The 20,072-nt window shown below is 47.0% G+C and overlaps 1 protein-coding gene across 1 annotated transcript in view; it reads left to right on the top strand.

Annotated features, from left to right (window-relative positions):
• The window catches only part of CFAP46 (cilia and flagella associated protein 46), a 116,351-nt gene that overhangs the window by 44,017 nt on the left and 52,262 nt on the right, over window positions 1-20,072 (top strand). The window contains 5 exon segments of the mRNA XM_023515629.1: window positions 1,646-1,777; window positions 2,079-2,241; window positions 14,029-14,113; window positions 17,045-17,183; window positions 17,439-17,622. Coding sequence (XP_023371397.1) covers window positions 1,646-1,777; window positions 2,079-2,241; window positions 14,029-14,113; window positions 17,045-17,183; window positions 17,439-17,622 — 703 coding nt within the window.

Genomic DNA, 20,072 nt, shown 5'->3' on the forward strand with positions numbered 1-20,072 from the left:
TCCCAAGTAGCTGGGACTACAGGCACCTGCCACAATGCCCAGCTATTTTTTGGTTGCAGCCCTCGTTGTTTGGCGGGTCCGGGCTGGGGATTCGAACCCACCACCTTAGGTGTAGGTGGCTGGCGCCTTAGCCGGTTGAGCTATAGGTGCCGAGCCGAGATTCTGTCTCTTAAAAAGAAAAAAGAAAAGAAAAGATAGATCATTTGTAGTCCATCATTGTCCTCTAGTGGTGACTCAGTGGGACTGCACCTCCATATGGGGCTTAGCTGTGGCTCTGCACTGGGCTCAGCCTTGGTAATACTGGCATGTCAGCAATGCCAGCAAGTCCCGGCTGGTGCTAGTGCCTGGGCTCAGGAGGCATTGTGCAGAGCAGCCCTGTGCTCAGTGGGAGAGGATGTCCTGCAGTCACTGCTGTGGCCCTGCACACCATCTTCCCTCCACCAGGCCACAGGCCATGCCCTGCAGGTGATTAACCTTTATTAAAGATTTTTTTAAAAAAAATTACACATATTTCAATTTTTTGTTCTATCTCTTTGCATTTTTAAAGGTGTATGTAGATATTCTAGTGTGCATATTTAGTATGGATATCCCAACCGTAGGAAGCAAAGAGCAAATGCTGGTTCTAACCCCATCTCTGTGTGGACGGTGCCAATGAATGTAAATGAGCTGACCTGGAAATGCAGGTCAGAGAAGGCCTAGTGGCCACACTGAAATGCTCACAGTAGGAGGAGGTAGAAGTATGACATCATCAGGAAACCCTGACAAAGCTAACTGTATCCACCAACAGCAGGGCTTCAAAATACCAGAAGAGGAAGGATGGGTGCCCCACTGTGTGGTTGTGAACAGGCCCATCTGCGTAGCTGGCACGGCAAAGTGGGGAGGTCAGGGTGTATAAGGCTTGAGTGACACTGGCCACAGAAGTCACCTGATGGCCCCATTATAGAATCCCTGCCCACCAACTGCACAACACAGGCCAGACTCCACTGTTGTCCCCTGAAGGGTGGCCTTGGCCTCAGGCCAGCAGGTGCCCACAGGGGAGGGACAGCACCTCCATCTGGCAGGTCCCTACTCTGGATCCCAGACTTGCAAACCCTCATGCTTCTCTCCTGAGAGTTGCAAGGATGTGCCCCCCTTGGGGAGCCGGGCATCATTCCTCTGTGGGAGGCTTGCCTCAGCTGTGGGGCCTCAGCTTAGTGCACATGTGGGGAAAGGGCCAGAAAGGGCCAGAAGTTGTTCAGAGGGATGGGCAGAGACTTCTAAGACCAGGAGACAGCCCGGCGGGAGGGCCATGAGAGGCTCAGCCTGCTGACTGGCTGCTGTGCTGGAGCCCCTGGACACTAGCTGAGGAGACAGCTGTCACGGGGGCTATCTTGGTGCTGAGGGGGGTTGGCCTTTCTCCCAGTCACTGCCAGAGTCAGTGAGGCCCAGAGCCCAGGCCATGTGTCCCAGCACTGGCCACAGGACTTGCCTATGTCTCCAGGCCACAGACAGGCACTCCAGGCTGAGCCACCTGCCTGTTCACCTCAGCTACCCAAACCCGGAGCCAAGGCCTGGTGGATACCATCTGTGCAGGGCCACAGGTTGAGCCGCTGCAGGGGAGCCCAGTGCGCTTGGCGCCGCCCTCCCCAGGCTCTCTGTCCTCCAGGCCCGAGGCCCGGCTGGTGGCAGAGATGCTGTGCATGGCCTCATGTGTCAAGGGCAGGAGCATCCTCGAGAGCCTGAAGGGCCGGAAGCACCTGCGGCTGTCAGCAGCTAGGGCCTTCCTGGAGAGTGCCAGGTGCGGAGGACAACAGGAGGCCTGCGCAGAGGCTGTGGTGGCCCTGTGACTTGAGCAGGATCTCCTGCCCTGTGGAGGCCTGACCTGACTAGAAGAGGGTGGCTGGGAGCCCCAGGGAGGTGGAGGGCGGGACTCACCTGCCTGGCACCTGCAGCTCAAGCTAGCATAGGCCCAGCTGGGCAGTAGTGCTATCCTGGCAGGTGGGTGGGCATGGCAGGGCACAAGGCCCAAGCCTCACCAGCCTCAGCTCCTGCAGCTCCCCAGCTGCAGCAGTGCCACAGCTGCTACCCACCTCCTGCAGGTTCGGGGGTAACGCAGGCAGCAGTGCTCTGGTGATGATGGCTGCACGGCACTACTGGAATGCCTGGCTGCCTCTCCTGTCCTCCGTCGCCAACAGGAAGAAGGCCAGGGTCACTGTCCAGAGGCTCATTGGCATCATCAACAAGACGGATGACCGAAAGCAGGTGGGCTGGCTGGGCAGGCCCTGGGGGCTTTTCAGAGAGGACTGGAGATGCTGGGGCAGAGACCCACGGACTGTCCTCCTCAGGCTGCCATCACAGCACAGTGAGAGCTGGCCTCCCACACCCAAAGCGCCCACCTGGCAGCTCCTTGCTGAGCTAAGCAATGTTCTAAAGCCCCCTTTGCTTCCTGCAGACACAGCACAGGGGCCTCTAAACACTGGAGTTGCTCGAATGGGGACAGGAGGAGGCCAGGCCCTGCTTGCAGGGCAGAGTGATGCTGCCAGGACCTGCAGGAGGCACTGGGGCCAGTGGCGGCCAGGGCAGGGTCCCCCAAGGCCCAGACAGGCACCAAGGAGGACAACTTGGGGTGGGGTCTGGCCTGAGCCCACTAGGTCCTGCCTGGGCACAGACCAAGTGGGCAAACCGTGGATGTGTAGACGGGTCTCCCCTGCAGCCTGTCACACCTGTACCTGCTTGAGCTTCTGGGCCTGTGGGTTGGGCAGGCTCAGCCCCTGCCACGCAGGCCCTGGGGTGCATGTCCCTTTCTGGGGAAGAGCCCGAGATGTGTGATGGACAGGGGTGAGAGACTGAGGGGTACAGAAAGTGACGTGAGAAGACAGAAATCTCCATACGACAACCAGAGAGCCTGTGGCCCAGGTGACCCCACTGTGCTATGATGTACTCTGGGGCAAGGGTGGGGTCAGGCCAGTGTCGCCCCAAGGGCTTCAGGATGCAGGGCCAAGGCCCAGCGTATCCTGGAAGAGCAGTCAGCTCTGACTCAGGAATCAGCTTCTGAGCACCCAAAGAACCAAGGACTTCTCAGAGAACCAGAAGAACGTGGCCTAAAAGCTATAGTGGGAGGAGGCTGGGGAGGGGGCACCCACAGGGGAGCAGACGAGGAGGGGGCAGAAGCCACCGCGCAGGTCCGTGGCCGCACACCTCACCCAGCAGCTCCTTGGCCTGACTGTGAAAAGGCCGTGTAGGTCCTTCTGGTCTCCGGCCCGCTCTGGAGAGCCCCCTGACACTTTGAATGTGGTTCTGGTAAGTAGGCCTTCTTGGTTTGGCTCCCCCGGGAGTCTTGGACTGAGCTCTGCACCAGGGCTGCCTCTGGAGCCAGAATCCAGGAGCACAGCCCAGCTAGGCTTCCCTGCTGCCCAGCCACCCCACATGCTGCAGGTGTTTACATTACAGGCACGAAGCAGCTTCCTGGCCCCAGGGCTCGGCTCCCACAAGGGCTGCCCAGCCTGTTTTCTATCTGCCCAGGAAGACCAGGGTCAGAGGTCTCACTTGTGGTCATGCCCAGGTTGACCCAGGGGCATCATTTCTATAAACCTGCAGTTTCCTGCAGCCAGATGGCCCCAGGTCAGAGAGCCTTAGGACAAGCCCTGGTCCACAGAAGCCAGAGAATGGATAAGCCATGGGAGGTTTGGCTGCCAGGACAAGACAGGGCCGTACTCTGTACTGTTTCTGGAGCTTCCTGTGCTAGGAAGGCACACAGCTGCCAGTGAGGATGAGACCTCCCCTGAGCCCTGGGTGCCTGGCCTTCAACAGATGCAAGAACATGGAAAATCATAGCCTCGCACCAGAAGCTGGTGGGTACCAGGACATAGTCAGGGCCAGGGATGGGGAGCTGCCCCCCGGAAGCCAGACCCAGCCTACCACCTACTGTTTCGAACGAGGTTCTGTGGGTGCGGGTGTCAGGCTCTGTGGAGCTGTCAGGCTCTGTGGAGCTGAGTATCTGTGCAGGCACTTAGGGAGGTTGGCTACTCCCTGGTCCAGCCATGTATACAACCTGCCAAAACTCCAGTTTTTTTTTGTTTGTTTTTTGAGACAGAGTTTCACTATGTTGCCCTTGGTATAGTGCTGTGGCGTCACAGCTCACAGCAACCTCAAACTCTTGGGCTTAAGCGATTCTCTTGCCTCAACATCCCAAATAGCTGGGACTACAGGCACCTACCACAATGCCTGGCTATTTTTTGTTGCAGTTGTCATTGTTGTTTAGCAGGCCCAGGCTGGTTTTGAACCGGCCAGCCTCGGTGTATGTGGCTGGCGCCTTAACCACTGTGCTACGGGTGCTGAGCCAAAACTCCAGTTCTTTCCAACGTGCTTTTTTTTTTAATTGTAGTAAAATATGTGAAATGTAATATTTATCATTATAATCATTCTTAACTGTACAGTTCACAATGTTATATAACCATTGCCACTATCCATGCCCCAAACTCTCTTATTATTCCAAAGAAATTTCTGTCCTGACTCTCCTTCCTGAGCTCCCCCAGCCCTGAGCACCCACTTTTCTACTTTTTGTCCCCCGAATTTGCCTGCTGTAGGGACACCATGTAAGTGGAATCATACAGTGTTTCCTTCTGTGTCTGGCTCACTTCACTCACTGCCTATGATATTTTCAAGGCCTACTTGCTTTGCAGCAAGTGCCAGAATTTCACCCCTCTTATGACTGAATAATTTTCCATTGTATGCATGGACCACATTTCTTTATCCATTTATCTGCACCCAGGTTGTTGCTGCATTTTAGCTATTGTGAATTATGCTGCTACGATCATGGTGTACAAATGTCCCTTTGAGACTTTTCTTTCAGTTATTTTGGACACACACCCAGAAGTGAGATTGCTGGATCATGTAGTAATCTCGTCCAACCTTTTGAGAAATTGCCGGGAAGCCTGTTTCACATTCCCAGCACTCCACGAGTGTCCAGCTTGTGCATATCACCCCCAACACTTATCCTTTTTTAAATGACAGCTAGTGTAGTAGGTGTGAGGTTTTGACATACATTTCTCTAGTAATTTCATGTGCTTATTAGCCATCTGTGTATCTTTTTTTTTTTCCCCAAAATCAGTGAATCACAATGTTAGTGATTCTTTTTGGGGGGGGGATTCATTGAGGGTACAAGAAACCAGGTTACACTGACTGCATTTATTATATAAAGTCCCTCTTACAATCGTGTCTTCCCCCCAAAAGGTGTGGCACACACCAAGGCCCCACCTCCCTCCCTCCTTCTCTCTGCTCTTCCTTTCCTCCACCCCTCCCTCCTTCTCTCTCTTTGCTCTCCCCTTCCCCCACCCCCACTGTGTCATTAATTGTCATTAATTGTCATTAATTGTCCTCATATCAAAGTTGAATACATAAGATTCTTTTTTTTTTTTTTTTTTTGAGACAGAGCCTCAAGCTGCCCCCCTGGGTAGAGTGCCGTGGCATTACAGCTCACAGCAACCTCCAATACCTGGGCTCAAGCGAGTCTCCTGCCTCCGCCTCCCAAGTAGCTGGGACCACAGGCGCCCACCACAGCACCCGGCTGTTTTTTGGTTGCAGCCGTCATTGTTGTTTGGCAGGTCCGGGCTGGGGATTCGAACCCGCCACCTTAGGTGTACGTGGCTGGCGCCTTAGCCTGTTGAGCTACAGGCGCCGAGCCAATACATAAGATTCTTGCTTCTCCATTCTTGTGATGCTTTACTAAGAATAATGTGTTCCACTTCCATCCAGGTTAATACAAAGGCTGTAAAGTCTCCATTTTTTTAATGGCTGAATAGTATTCCATAGTGTACATATACCACAGCTTGTTAATCCATTCCTGGGTTGGTGGACATTTAGGCTGTTTCCACATTTTGGCAATTGTAAATTGAGCTGCAATAAACAGTCTACTGCAAGGGTCCTTATGATCAACGGATTTTTTTCCTTCTGGGTAGATGCCCAGTAATGGGATTGCAGGATCAAATGGGAGGTCTAGCTTGAGTTCTTTGAGGGTTCTCCATACTTCCTTCCAAAAAGGTTGTATTAGTTTGCAGTCTCAGCAGCAGTGTAAAAGTGTTCCTTTCTCTCCACATCCATGCCAGCATCTGCAGTTTTAAGATTTTGTGATGTGGGCCATTCTCACTGGGGTTAGATGGTATCTCAGGGTGGTTTTGATTTGAATTTCTCTAATAATTAGGGATGATGAGCATTTTTTCATGTTTGCTAGCCATTCGTCTATCTTCTTTGGAGAAAGTTCTATTCATGTCTCTTGCCCATTGATATATGGGATTGTTGGCTTTTTTCATGTGGATTAATTTGAGTTCTCTATAGATCCTAGTTATCAAGCTTTTGTCTGATTCAAAATATGCAAATATCCTTTCCCATTGTGTAGGTTGTCTATTTGCTTTGGTTGTTGTTTCTTTAGCTGTATAGAAGCTTTTCAGTTTAATTAAGTCCCATTTGTTTACTTTTGTTGTTGTTGCAATTGGCCTGGCAATCTTCTTCATGAAGTCTTTCCTCAGGCCAATATCTTCCAGTGCTTTTCCTATGCTTTCTTTGAGGATTTTTATTGTTTCATGCCTTAAATTTAAGTCCTTTATCCATTTGAATCAATTTTTATAAGTGGAGAAAGGCGTGGGTCCAGTTTCAGTCTTGTACATGTGGATATCCAGTTCTCCCAGCACCATTTATTGAATAGGGAGTCTTTCCCCCAAGATATGTTCTTGTTTGGTTTATCAAAGATCAGGTGGTTGTAAGATGTTAGTTTCATTTCCTGGTTTTTTATTCGATTCCAAATGTCTATGACTCTATTTTTGTGCCAGTACCATGCTGTCTTGACCACTATGGCCTTGTAGTACAGCCTAAAATCTGGTATGGTGATGCCCTCAGCTTTGTTTTTATTACTAAGAACTGCCTTAGCTATACAGGTTTTTTTCTGGTTCCATACAAAACACAGAATCATTTTTTCACAATCTTGAAAGTATGATATTGGTATTTTAATAGGAATGGCATTGAATTGGTAGATTGCTTTGGGAAGTATAGACATTTTGACAATGTTGATTATTCCCAGCCATGAGCATGGTATATTCTTCCATTTGTTAATATCCTCTGCGATTTCCTTTCTTAGGATTTCATAATTTTCATTATAGAGGTCTTTCACCTCCTGTGTTAGGTATATTCCTAGATATTTCATTTTCTTTGAAGCTGTGGTGAAGGGAGTTGTGTCCTTAGTTAGCCTCTCATCTTGACTGTTATTGGTGTATACAAAGGCTACTGACTTGTGGACATTGATTTTATATCTTGAGTACTGTATTTTTTGATGACTTCCAGGAGTCTTGTGGTTGAGTTTTTGGGGTTCTCTAAGTATAAGATCATATCGTCAGCAAAGAGGGAGAGTTTAACCTCCTCTGCTCCCATTTGGATGCCCTCTATTTCCTTATCTTGCCTAATTGTATTGGCTAGAACTTCCAGCACTATGTTGAATCATAATGGTGACAGAGAACAACCTTGTCTGGTTCCAGTTCTAAGAGGAAAAGCTTTCAGTTTTACTCCATTTAGTAAAATATTAGCTGTGGATTTGTCATAGATAACGTCTATCAGTTTCAGAAATGTGCTATTTATGCCTATACTCTTCAGTGTTCTAATTAGAAAAGGAGGATTTTATCTAATGCCTTTTCTGCATCTGTTGAGAGGATCATATGGTCTTTGTTTTTGCTTTCGTTAATATGGTGGATAACGTTTATGGACTTGCATATGGTAAACCAGCCTTGCATCCCTGGGATGAAACCTACTTAATCATTATTTATGACTTTTTTGATGATAAGCTATAATCTATTGGCTAGGATTTTGTTGAGAATTTTTGCATCTATATTCATTAGTGAAATTGGTCTGAAATTCTCCATTTTAGTTGGGTCTTTTCCTGGTTGTGGTATCAGGGTGATGTTTGCTTTGTAGAATGTGTTGGAGAAGATTCCTTCCTCCTCAATTTTTTGGAATAATTTCTGCAGTACAGCAATAAGCTCTTCCTTGAAGGTTTGATAGAATTCTGGTGTGAAGCCATACAGACCAGGGCATTTTTTTTGTTGGAAGTTTTTTTATTGTTTCTTTAATCTCAGTGCTTGAAATTGGTCTTTTGAGGAGCTCCATTTCTTCCTGGCTGAGTCTAGGGAGAGGGTGTGATTCCAAATATTGATCCATTTCCTTCATATTGTCAAATTTCTGGGCATAAAGTTTCTTATAGTATTCAGAGATGATCTCTTGTATTTCTGTGGCATCAGTTATTTCCCCTTTATCATTTCTGCCTGAGGTTACTAGAGATTTTACTTTCCTATTTCTAGTTAGTCTGGCCAAAGGTTTACCTATTTTATTTATTTTTTCAAAAATCCAACTCCTTGTTTCATTAATTTTCTGAATGATTCTTTGTGATCTCTGATTTAATTTTGGATATTTCTTTTCTTCTGCTGGGTTTAGGCTTAGATTGTTCTTCTTTTTCCAATTCCATAACATGACTTTTGAGTTTGTTGATGCACTCTCTTTCTGTTTTATGAATGTAGGCATCTGAAGCAATAAATTCTCTCTCAAAACTGCTTTTGCGTATCCCACAGCTTTGGTAGCTTGCATCTTCATTGTTGTTATGCTCTAGAAAGTTAATGATTTCCTCTTTTATTTCTTCCTGCACCCAACTGTCATTCAACAGAAGGTTGTTTAATTTCCATGTCTTTGTGTGAGATTGAACGTTTTTGTTGGAGTTGAGTTCCACATTTAGTACCTTGTGGTCTGAGAAAATACAAGGTAAAATTTCACTTCTTTTGATTCTGTTGAGGTTTGTTTTGTGTCCTAAGATATGATCAATTTTGGAGAATGTTCATGGGGTGATGAAGTGCTCTATATGCATCTATCAAACACAGTCGTCCTAGGGTCTCATTTAAGTCCTTTATATCTTTGTTTAATTTCTGTTTAGAGGATCTGTCCAGCTCCATAAGAGGAGTATTAAAGTCCCTTGTTATGGTATTATAGGATATCATATTGCTCAGACTGAGTAAGGTCTATTTCAAGAATCTGGGAGTATTTAAATTGGATGCATAAATATTTAAAATCGAGACATCATCTTGTTGTATTTTTCCCTTGACCAGTATAAAGTGACCATCTTTGTCTTTTTTGACTTTAGTTGCTTTAAATCCACATATGTCCAAAAATAAGATTGCAACTCCTCTTTTCTTCTGAATTCTGTTTGCCTGAAAAATTGTCTTCCAGCCCTTAACTCGGAGTTTTAATTTATCTTTTGAAGTTAAGTGTGTTTCCTGCAGACAGCAAATGGATGGCTTTTGTTTTTTAATCCAGCCAGCCAATCTATGTCTCTTCAGTGGAGAATTCAAGCCATTAACATTTGTTGAGATAATTGATAAGTGTGGTAGTCTTCTATTCATCTTATTTTGTGAGAGTCCATTGCTTAAAGTTTTATCTTTTGCACCATTGTGGAAGTTAGGTTCTGTCCTTTAATTTCTGAGTTCTTTCTTTGCTGTTGATCCATTGTGATGGTCAGTGTGTAGAACAAGTTGAAGTATTTCCAGTAGAGCTGGTCTTGTGGCGAATTTCTTCAATGTTTGTATATCAGTAAATGATCTGATTTCTCCATCAATTTTAAAGCTTACCTTAGCAGGATATAGAATTCTTTGTTTAAGTAGATTAAAAGTATATGACCATTGTCTTCTGGCTTGAAAAGTTTCATTAGAGAAGTCTGCAGTCACCCTGTTTGCCCCTGTAGGTCAACTGGCACTTACTCCTGGCAGCTTGAAGAATCTTTTCTTTTGTCTTGACTTTGGACAGGTTCATCACAATGTGTCTTGGAGAAGCTCTGCTAGAGTTGAGGCGACCTAGGGTTCGATATCCCTCTGAAAGGAATGTGTCAGAATCTTTGGTGATATTTGGGAAATTTTCATTTATAATATTCTCCAGTATGGCTTCCATTCCCCTGGGGGCATTTTTCTTCCCTTTCTGCAATACCTGTAACTTGTATGTTTGAATGCTTCATAAAGTCCCATAATTCTGTCAGTGAATGTTCTGCTTTCTCTCTCTTCTCTTCTGCCTCTTTAACTACCTGAGTTATCTCAAGAACTTTGTCCTCTACCTCTGAGATTCTTTCTTCTGCATGATCTAATCTATTGTTGATACTTTCTATTGCATCTTTAAGTTTGATAATTGACTGCTTCAATTCCTTCAGCTGGTATAGCCTTTCTATATTCTTAATATTGTTCATCTCTTATTTGATTCTGCTTTTGGATTTCCTTTTGGTTATTTTCCACTTTATCAGCAGTTTCTTTCACTATTAGCTTCGTCCGGCTCAGCAGTTCATTCTGGGGCCCTAGACAACACTTAAAGTCCTCTGCACTCTTGCCCAGGTTCTTCCAAGGTAGTTCAACTGAGTGGCAAGTCCAAAAAAACCAAAACAGCTCACGGGTAAGGCCTTTCCAGTTTGCGATCTCACTGCTGCTGTACTTATAGCTCCTGGCGGGATTAGACTGAACAAACATACACAAACACTTGCGAGTTCCCCACTGCTTTTGTCCTCCTCATGGGGTCTAGAAGTCTCTCGCTGACTTCCTGTGTCCCAAAAGGGATGTTTCTGGGCAGAGCCCACCAGCCAGAGATGCCTGGAGTCTTCTCTCCCTAGACTCACTGTGCCCAGTAGGCCACCATCTTGTTCCTCCTCTATCCAGATTTGATTTTCTAAATGGCATCTAATCTTAACCCATTGCTTAGCATCTTTGGGATACCTGAGGTTTCTGATTCTGAATTAGAAACTAGGACATGAGGGGAAAGCTGTGGAAACATCTAAACTGGCACACGGGATAAGATTGAGTCACAGCAGTAAGGCCTAAATTCCATCTGTGTATCTTTTGTAGAGAAATGTCTGCTCAAGTCTTTGCCCATTTTTAAATTGGGTGTTTTTTTCATTGTTGTTGGGTTGTGGGAGTTTTTATGTGTTCTGGATATTACCCTGGATATTAGCAGATATCTGATTTTCAAATATTGTCCACTATTCTCTGGGCTGACTTTTCACTCTGTTGACAATGTCCTTTGATGCACAAAAGTTCCTAATTTTTATGAAGTCCAGCTTACCCAGTTTTTCTTTTATTGCCTGTGTTGTTTTGGTGTCCTATTCATGAAGTCACTGCCACATCTGATTTCATGAAGATTTTCTCCAATGTTTTCTTCTTATAATTTTATAACTTTAGCTTTTAAGATTAGATATTTCATGCATTTTGAGTTAATTTTTATTGGTAGTATAAGGTAAAGGTCCAATTTCATTATTTTGCATGTGGATATAAGTTTTCCCCGCCAAAGACTGTCCTTTCCCCATTGAGTGGTGTTGGTATCCTTGTGGAAAATAACTTGACTATACACACCTGGACTTGTCTCCAGGCTCTCTATTCTCTCCCCTTAGTCTATGTAGGTATCATTATGCAGTGTCATGCTGTTTTAATTACCATAGCTTTGTAATATGTTTCTAAGTCAAGAAGTGTGAGGATTCCAACTTTATTCTTCTTTTTCAAGACTGTTTTGGCTCCTTGAAGTTTCTTCCAATTCTATATAAATTTGAGGATTAGTTTTTCTAATTTTTAAAAAAGTCTGTTGAAATTTTTATAGGGATTGTGTTAAATCTTTAGACCACTTTGGGTAGTACTGACATCTTAACAGTGATAATTCTTCCTGCCCATGAACATGGGATGATTTTCGTATGTTTGGGTCTTTAATTTATTTCAGCAACATTTTATAGTTTTCAGCGTACAAATTTTTCACCTCTTTGGTTAAATTTATTCCTAAGGATTTAATTCTTTTAGGTGCTATTAGAATAGGAATGCTTTCCATCCTAGCTCAGGCTGCCATAACAAAATACCATATGCTAGTATTTATTTATACAACAGAAATTTATTTCTTATGATTCTAGAGGCTAGAAGTTCAAGATCAAGGTTCCAACATGGCGGGGTTCTGGTGAGGGCTTCTTCCCAGCCTGCAGACAGCCACTTGCTATGTCCACACCAGGCACACAGATGGGGACAGAGCAAGCTCTCTGGTGTCCCTTCTCATAAGTGCACTAACCCCATCATGAAGGCCCCACCTTCAACTCATCTAACCCCAGTATCTCCCAAGGGTCCCGTCTCACTAGGGCTTAAGGCTGGAATCTGCAATATATGAATTTGGGAGGGACACAATCCAGTTCACAGTGTGCTGATAAGTTCCTTTTTGGATTGTTCCCTGCTAATGAATAAAAACACACTGGTCACTGCATGTTGATCTTGCACCTGACAGCTTCCCAAATTCTTTACCTCTGATAGCTTTCTTGTGGATTCATAGGACTTGGGTAGAGTGCTGTGGCATCACAGCTCACAGTAACCTCCAACTCCTGGGCTCAAGCGAGTCTCCTGCCTCAGCCTCTCAAGTAGCTGGGACCACAGGCGCCCGCCACAACACCCTCGGCTATATATTTTGGTTGCAGCCGTCATTGTTGTTTGGTGGGCCCAGGCTGGATTCGAACCCGCTGCCTTGGGTGTATGTGGCTGGCGCCTTAGCTACTTGAGCCACAGGCGCTGAGCCAGGACTTTCTGTATGGAAGAGCATCTCATCTGTCTAGAGATAGTTTTACTTCTTCTTTTCTAATTTAGACATCTTTTAATTCCGTTTCCTCTTGAGCAGCTCTGCTAGAACCTCCAGTAGGAGGTGGCAGCAGTGTCCTGTGCTCTGACTGCAGGGGCAGCTTCACTCTTCCATGGTTGGGTGTGACATTAGCTGTGGGTTTTCATGATGACTCTTCATCTTGTTGAGGAATTGCCCCTCTCTTTCTAGTTCTCTGAGAGTTTTTATTATGAAAGGATGTTGGATTTTTTCAAATACCTTTTCTCCATCAATTAAGATGCTCATGTGGTTTTTCTCCTTTTCTGTTAATTGATGAGTTGTGTTGATTGATCATCTCTTGTTGACCACTTTTGCATTTCTGATCCTTCTGAGTCATCTGAGTAATACACAGCTGGATGTGATTTGCTAGTATTTTGTGGGGATTGTCTTCATCTATATCCATAGGGAATATTGGTCTATAACTTTCTTTTATTGTGATATCTTTATCGGGATTGGTATCAAAGTAATGCTGGCCTCATAGAATGAGTTAGGAAGTATTTCTCTGCCTTTGCTTTTTTGAAGATTTTAGAAGGATTGCCACCAACTCCTATCAAAGTGTTTGATAGATTCACAGGCAAAGCCATCTGATCTAGGAATTTTCTTTATTGGGAGGTTTTGATTCAATATCTTTACTCATGATAAATCTGTTGAGATTTTCCACTGAGTCTTGATCAGTTTAGCTAATTTGTGTGTGTCAAGGAATTTGTCTGCTTCTTGTAGATCACTTGGTTTGTTGGTGTATAATTGTTCGTAAGATATTCTTTTAACCCTTTTTCCCTCCCTGAGATTGGTAGTAATGTCCTCACTTTATTTTCATCATTTAACCTTCTTCCTTTCTCCTTTATCACTCTAGCTAGAAGCTTGCCAATTTCATTAATCTTTTTAAAGAACCAACTTCCAAATAGATTTTCTCCATTGTTTCTCAGTTCTGTATTTTATTTTTATTTATTTCATCTCTGTTCTAATCTTTATTAGTCCCTTCCTTTTGCTTTTGGGTTTAGATTGTTCTTTTTCTACTTCTTTAAGACATAAAGTCAGACTACTCTTCTTTTGAGATGTGGCATTTGCAGCTGTGAACTTCCCTTGGCACGTAGCTTTCACTGCGTCCTATAAGTCTTTTCTAGTGTGTTTTTTATCCCCCTGAAAAACTATGCCTTATGTCAGGGGGTGGCCTCCTGGTGTGGGTGTGCTGTGGTGTGAGTAACCTTGTGCTGGAAAGCCTGTTCTTATAGTTGAAATGTGATTCTTTTGTGACTTAGTTTTTCAAAAAGTTACAGGTAATTTCTGTAATTCAATATGGAGTCAAATGAAAAGCAAATGGTGAATGATGAAGTGCAGCTTTCAAATGCATGTACTGTTTTTGTTTAACCTAAGGAAAAAGGGAAAACCCTGCTTCTGCACCAGTGGCCCACTGCAGACTTGCAGAGCGGCGAGACCAGTGAAGGCTACTTCCTTCCAGGTTGGTGGACACGAAGAAGACCAATCATACTCCTGGGCTCCTGGGCTCCTGGGCACAAGGAAAGGGAAGGGCTGGAGAGCCATTTAAACATTTAGTGCTTTTAAATTCTGCCCTCTCGGCTCGGCGCCTATAGCTCAACCGGCTAAGGCGCCAGCCACGTACACCTAAGGTGGCGGGGGCAAATCCCCAGCCCGGACCCGCCAAACAACAATGATGGCTGCAACCAAAAAATAGCCGGGCGTTGTGGCAGGCGCCTGTGGTCCCAGCTACTTGGGAGGCAGAGGCAGGAGACTCGCTTGAGCCCAGGAGTTGGAGGTTGCTGTGAGCTGTAATGCCATGGCACTCTGCCCAGGGGGACAGCTTGAGGCTCTGTCTCAAAAAAAAAAAAAAAAAAAAATTCTGCCCTCTCATGTAAAGCCGCCATAACAGTAATGCTACTGCTGAGGGGCACTTTGAGAGCTTGTCGTGCATGACCCCAAGAAACTCCCTGTCTGTAGGCAAAGAAGTCAAAGCCAGGGCATTCTGGTCCTCGTCTGGGGCCACATACAGCCCAAGTCTGGAGCGGGCACCTTCACCTTCACGGTGCCTTAAAGTCTTGCCTCCAGGTTGTAGGGGCTGACAAATTGCATGTTTCCATTCCACTGAAAAGTGCAGTTGTGCTCCTGCAAACACACGGATGACAGGATGGCGTTTTAAAATCCTCGCCCATGTCTGTAGGAAAAAAGTAATCATTACTGTCCATGTAGGGCTCTAATGTGTATCCGGGAGCTCTTTAAAGGCTATGGAAATAGAGTTAATTTGAAATAGTGAACAAGTATGGCCTGTGTGGTGAAGTACCTAGCTGAGTACTGCACCCCAGCTGAGTAGCTGTTTGCTCTTCTGCAAGGACAGGGATGTGGTCCGGTCATCTGGGAGGCAAGAAGCAGCCAGGACCCCAGGGAGTGATGGACAGGGCAGAGGAGGCACTGAGGCACTGGGTGTTGGGGAGAACCTAAAAGTCATGCTACACTTTACTTCATTCTCCAAAATAAACACCAGATAGGTTAAGTGATTGTAAAAATTCAAATTCTAGGGAAAAAATGTCAGGAGAATTGAACATAGCAGGTATTTTGTTGAAAGAAGCACACTTTCAAATATACAAACATTTGGCCAGGCGTGGTGGTGCACACCTGTAAACCAGCTACTTGGGAGACTGAGGCACAAGGACCACTTAAGCCCAGAATTTGAGGTTGTGGTGAGCTACCATGGCACCATTGCACTCACAGTGAAGCGACACTGTGTCTCTAAAAAACCAAATGTATACAAAAATCTAACCCTTCTGAATAATGATAAATACAAAAACATTAAAAATTTAAAAAAAATTCTTTTTTTTAAATTTAAAAAGTAATAGACTGGGAAAATACTTGCATCAAATTTTGTAGAGAGACAGTTAGTCTCTCTACACACGGAAACTTGAATGATTTAGGGTGGGTCTTGCTGTGCCGAGTAACCCCAGCAGCTCTGCACCGATCTGCCCCCTCAGGTGCACTCTGCAGCCCTCGCACCCTCAGGTGCTGATGATTCCTCTTTCTCTTGGGAAGGGTGGGCATCCCCTGGAATGGTCTGCATGCAGGGTCTCTGCTGAAATGCCTCCAGGAACAGGCCAGGAAAGCTTCGAGTGGTCCAAGGACATGACCTGCAAACCCAGGAAGCATGGAGGCCACTGGGCTCTGCAGGGTGGAGGAGGGAGGCCATGTGTCGAAATTCCAGCTGCCTCGGGTCTAGGTAGAAAGTTCATTCGAATGTGGAGGAAGCTAGGTTGTGGGGCTGACTTGGTCCCCAAGTGTCAGAGGTGATGGCTTCTCTAGCCAGTGCCAGGGGTGGGAGAGCGTGAGTGTTGGGGGGCCTCAGTCCCAAGTAGGCCACAGGTGCTGTCCTAGCCAGTGTAGGGGCAGAAACCCACTCCTTGAACCCGGCGCTCCTTCCCTAGAGCAGAGTACAATGAGAAGTGAGCCATCGAGCGGCTGGCTCCTTAGGGGTCAGTGTGGAGACACCATGACGTGTTATTGTGGCAGGTGGGTGGGGGAAGGAGAGATGCAGCAAGGTCCTTTAGCGGACTGTGGGCCCCAGGTTGCTGCTGCTGTGAGCTGTTGGCTCACAGACACCCTCTGTGCTCGTGTGTGTCCCAGTGGCAGGGTGGAGTGCCAACTGAGGCTCTGCAGCATGTGGTAGGCACACTGTCCGTCTGTGTGTACCGTCCAGTTCTGCTACAAGGTGCGTCTTATGACCACCTGTGTGCTATGTCCTGGGCCACTCAGAGAGGTTCCTGGGACCGACGTCCTGCAGGTCTTAGGATGACCTCTGCATCCCTCTTACTGATCCTTACTTAGCGCACACAAACTCAGGGCTGTTTCTGTTAAAGCAAAATGCTGAAAGCAGTGGGTAGTGAGTGGCAGAAACCAGCAAGGTGACACGAGGGGCTGGTTCCTGGGGGCTGGTGCCCAGGCCAGCGGGGGCTGTGGGCTGGAGTGGCCATGGAGTGCCACAGCGCTGGCCTGGGCACAGGTAGGAGGCTACATTTGCTTGTTTCTGCTGGAACCCCTGTGACCAGAAACTCTCCAGCCAGTGCTGCACATCTGTGACAAAACAGGACTGGGAGCTGGGCCAGTCTCTCGCCTGTCACTATGTCCCTTAAGAGATGAAAGGCCCCGGCCCTGGCCTTTTCCCACGTATGAGATGGGTGTGAGGGGGTTAATGATCAGGTCTCTGTAAACTGTAACCAGAGTTGTTCTCCCAGCAAGCCTGAGCCTGGGGTCAGGAGGACTCTGACAGGTGGGCTTAGTCCCGGGAGGAAACAGGGAATCAGTAGCAGGGGTCAGTCAGGCCCCAAGGACTTCAGGAGAGGTGCCCCTGAGACCTCCTCTCTTCCTCCCCCTCCCCCCTCCATTGCAGAGGCTGAGGACGACCTTACACTCCGCACAGCTCTCTATGGGCTGCTCTTCCACAGCCACGCTGACCAGGAGGACTGGGAGGGTGGCCTCAGGGTGCTGGACGAGGCTGTGCAGGTGCTGCCACGTACGGCTCACCGCCTGTGAGTGGTCCCCCGCTGTGCACCCCATCCCCTGCCACACCACACTCTCATGCAGCCCCCACAGCCCACAGCTCCTCCCTGGCTTCCTCACGTTCCCATTTCCCATGAGGACCCCACACGGCGGGTGGGAGTGGGACTGGTGCTCGTCTTTGTGTGTAAGAAAAGGACAGATAATTAAGTTGTGGATGCATCACAGGTATTTAAATTTTTGTCCTTCAGTTTAAGCATTGATTTCTCACTTTCCCTGTTCCTTAGCTTGATCTTCAAACACATGGTCATCGTGAAGGCCAAACTTGGCCAGAATTTCATGATGGACCTTCAGAAGTTCAAGGATGAGAGTGAGGACTATGTGGCGCGTATGTGGCACCGCCTGGCCTTGAGCTCGAAGAGTGTCCATGGGGAGCTGACCTGCTACCACAATGCCATCCATGTTCTGCAGGTCCACACTTTGCTGGCCCTGGGCGCTGTGAGGGAACCCTGTGGAGGGGAGCTTGATGATTGGGTACTGCTGGGCAGGTGCCTGAGATGCTTGCTGCGTGGGCAGCGAGCCAGACTGCCACTTTCCTGCATGGAGGGTGTGGCACTTGTCACTGACCTGGGGCGGGGAGCAAGCAGGTGGCACCCCAAGACCACGCAGCAACTTTAAGGAGCCAATGGGGGTGCTTGTAGGTAGGGGGCTACAGCACCTGAGATTGGGGGTATTGGGGGCATTTGCTTCTCTTCCAAGATACACATGCCTCTCAGTGTGCTTGGAGTGGTTTGGGGAGAGGGTGGGCACTGTGCCATTGACGCGATGTCTTTGTTGACCCCAATGGAGGTGTGCGTGGGGCCTGAGCACTTTGTGACGGGGACTGAGGGGTGTTCCAGTCCTCAGGTGGGAAAGTGTGAGCTGTTCAATGTTAGCAAATGTCTCAGGATTTCTGTTACTAGGGTGTTTGTCCAACTCTGAGAAAATCCTGCCGCTAGGTCTTTGGACTTGCTCACATCCTGGGCATCCCTGGCACCCGGGTAGTAGGAGATGGTCAGGAGGCTGCTGCAGTGTACACATGGAGCCTGCTGGGGGCTGTGCAAGTACCCATCTCAGGGTGCAGAGTGATCACTGGGGCCTGGCCCCGCTGCAAGTAGCTGTGCTCCTGACCTAGCTCCTCCAGGGACAGCAGGACAGCTGGCCCCTGAGGGGTGCTGCTGGAGTGAGACTTTGCTGAGCAGGGCCTGAGTCTAGCTGTGCTCCAGGGCCCTTTGGGCAGAAATCTGCATGAGTGCTCTATCCTCACTGACCCCAAGTCCTCTCTTTCCATTCTCTTTTTTAGGGGATGCCACAGGATGTTTTTTAGTGGATTCTTAGAGTAAACAATCGATCATCTACACAATTAATTTTAGAACATTTTATCACCTCAGAAAGTGTGTCTGTTAGGCTCACCCACCACCTTCCTATCCCCTGCCGGCCCCATGGCTCACTGGCCCCTCTGCCTGCTCTGGACACTTCTGATGGAGCTGTGCAGCATACAGCCCTCTGTGACCACCTGCTTTCATGTGGTGTGACATGTCTGTGTCAGCCCTTCCTTCTTCTTGTGGCTGAAGAATGCCCACTGTCTATGTGGGAATTTGCTTGGTCACCAGTCCGTGTGTGTCTGTGCTATTCCTGTCACTTGCCTGCCGTGGTGATGCCACTGTGAGCTGCCACCTCCAGGCGTGTGTGGACACACGCCCTTGTCTCCCTGGGCACATACCCAGGAGTGGGATTGCTGGTCAGGGTCACCTCTGTGTTTGACTATTTGAGGGCCCAGAGTGGCTATGCCTCGTCACAATCCCAGGGCAGCATGTGAGGTTCTGGCCCAGCTCCTGCAGGAGTCTGACCCTGGTCCCAGGTGCCACGGTGGCAGTGAGGTTGGTCTCACTGTGCCTCGACTGGCATTTCTTGGTGACTCAGGGTTGAGCCCCTTTCCGTGTGCTCTCAGGCCCCCTGCGGGTCCTCTCTGGAAAGATGTCTCTGTGGACCCTTCACCCACATTTTAAATGGGTCACTTTCCCTTTAACTGCTGCGTGGTAAGAGTGTCTTATCAGACGTGGGATTTGCAGATACTTTCTCTCATTCTGTGGGTTGTCTTTTCAGCTACTTTTTAAATTTCTTGATGGTATTGTTTGTAACCCAGAAGTTTTTAATTTTGGTCAATTCCAGTTCATCTGTTTTTTCTTTTATTCCTGGTGTTGATGGCATTGCATCTCAACTCCACTGTGTGAGCCAGGGTCCTGAGGATTTAGGCCTATGTTTTCTTTGAGGAGTTTTACAGTTTTAGCTCTGATGCTAAGGTTGGTGCTTCACTGTGAGTGAACTTACATATATGGTGGGACCCTGTGGACAGCGTGCAATGGGAAGGAGGCCTCTTCTCTCTCTAGCCCCTCTGCTGAGGCCCTCACCCTTTCCCGAACACACGCAGCTTCTTTTTTTATTATATAATAACTGTACATTGATGCATTTATGGGGTTCAGGGTACTGCTTCAATATACAATGTGAAATGCTTACATTGAACTAAGTTAACACATCCATCACAATTATACTCATTTCTTAATAGTTTTGAAATGTACCATTGCATCATGCACATTAGGTGAGGTCCCCCCAAATGCCCTCCCTCCTCCTATTTTGCCCCTCCCCTCCCCTCTCTCTTCCCCTCCCCTCTCTCTCCTCTTCCTTTCTATTTTCTGGACTATAGTTATATTTTGCCATTCATATGAGTGTGTAGGTGATTATATATTAATTTCATAGTAGTACTAAGTACATTGGATACTTTTTTCCCCATTCTTGAGATACCTTACTAAGAAGAATATGTTCCCGCTCCACCCAGGTAAACATAAAAGATGTGAAGTCTCCATCTTTTTTTTTTTTTTTTT

This window comes from Otolemur garnettii, unplaced genomic scaffold (genome assembly GCF_000181295.1).
Source record: "Otolemur garnettii isolate 467f Iridium unplaced genomic scaffold, OtoGar3 scaffold00075, whole genome shotgun sequence".
Lineage (NCBI taxonomy): Eukaryota > Metazoa > Chordata > Mammalia > Primates > Galagidae > Otolemur > Otolemur garnettii.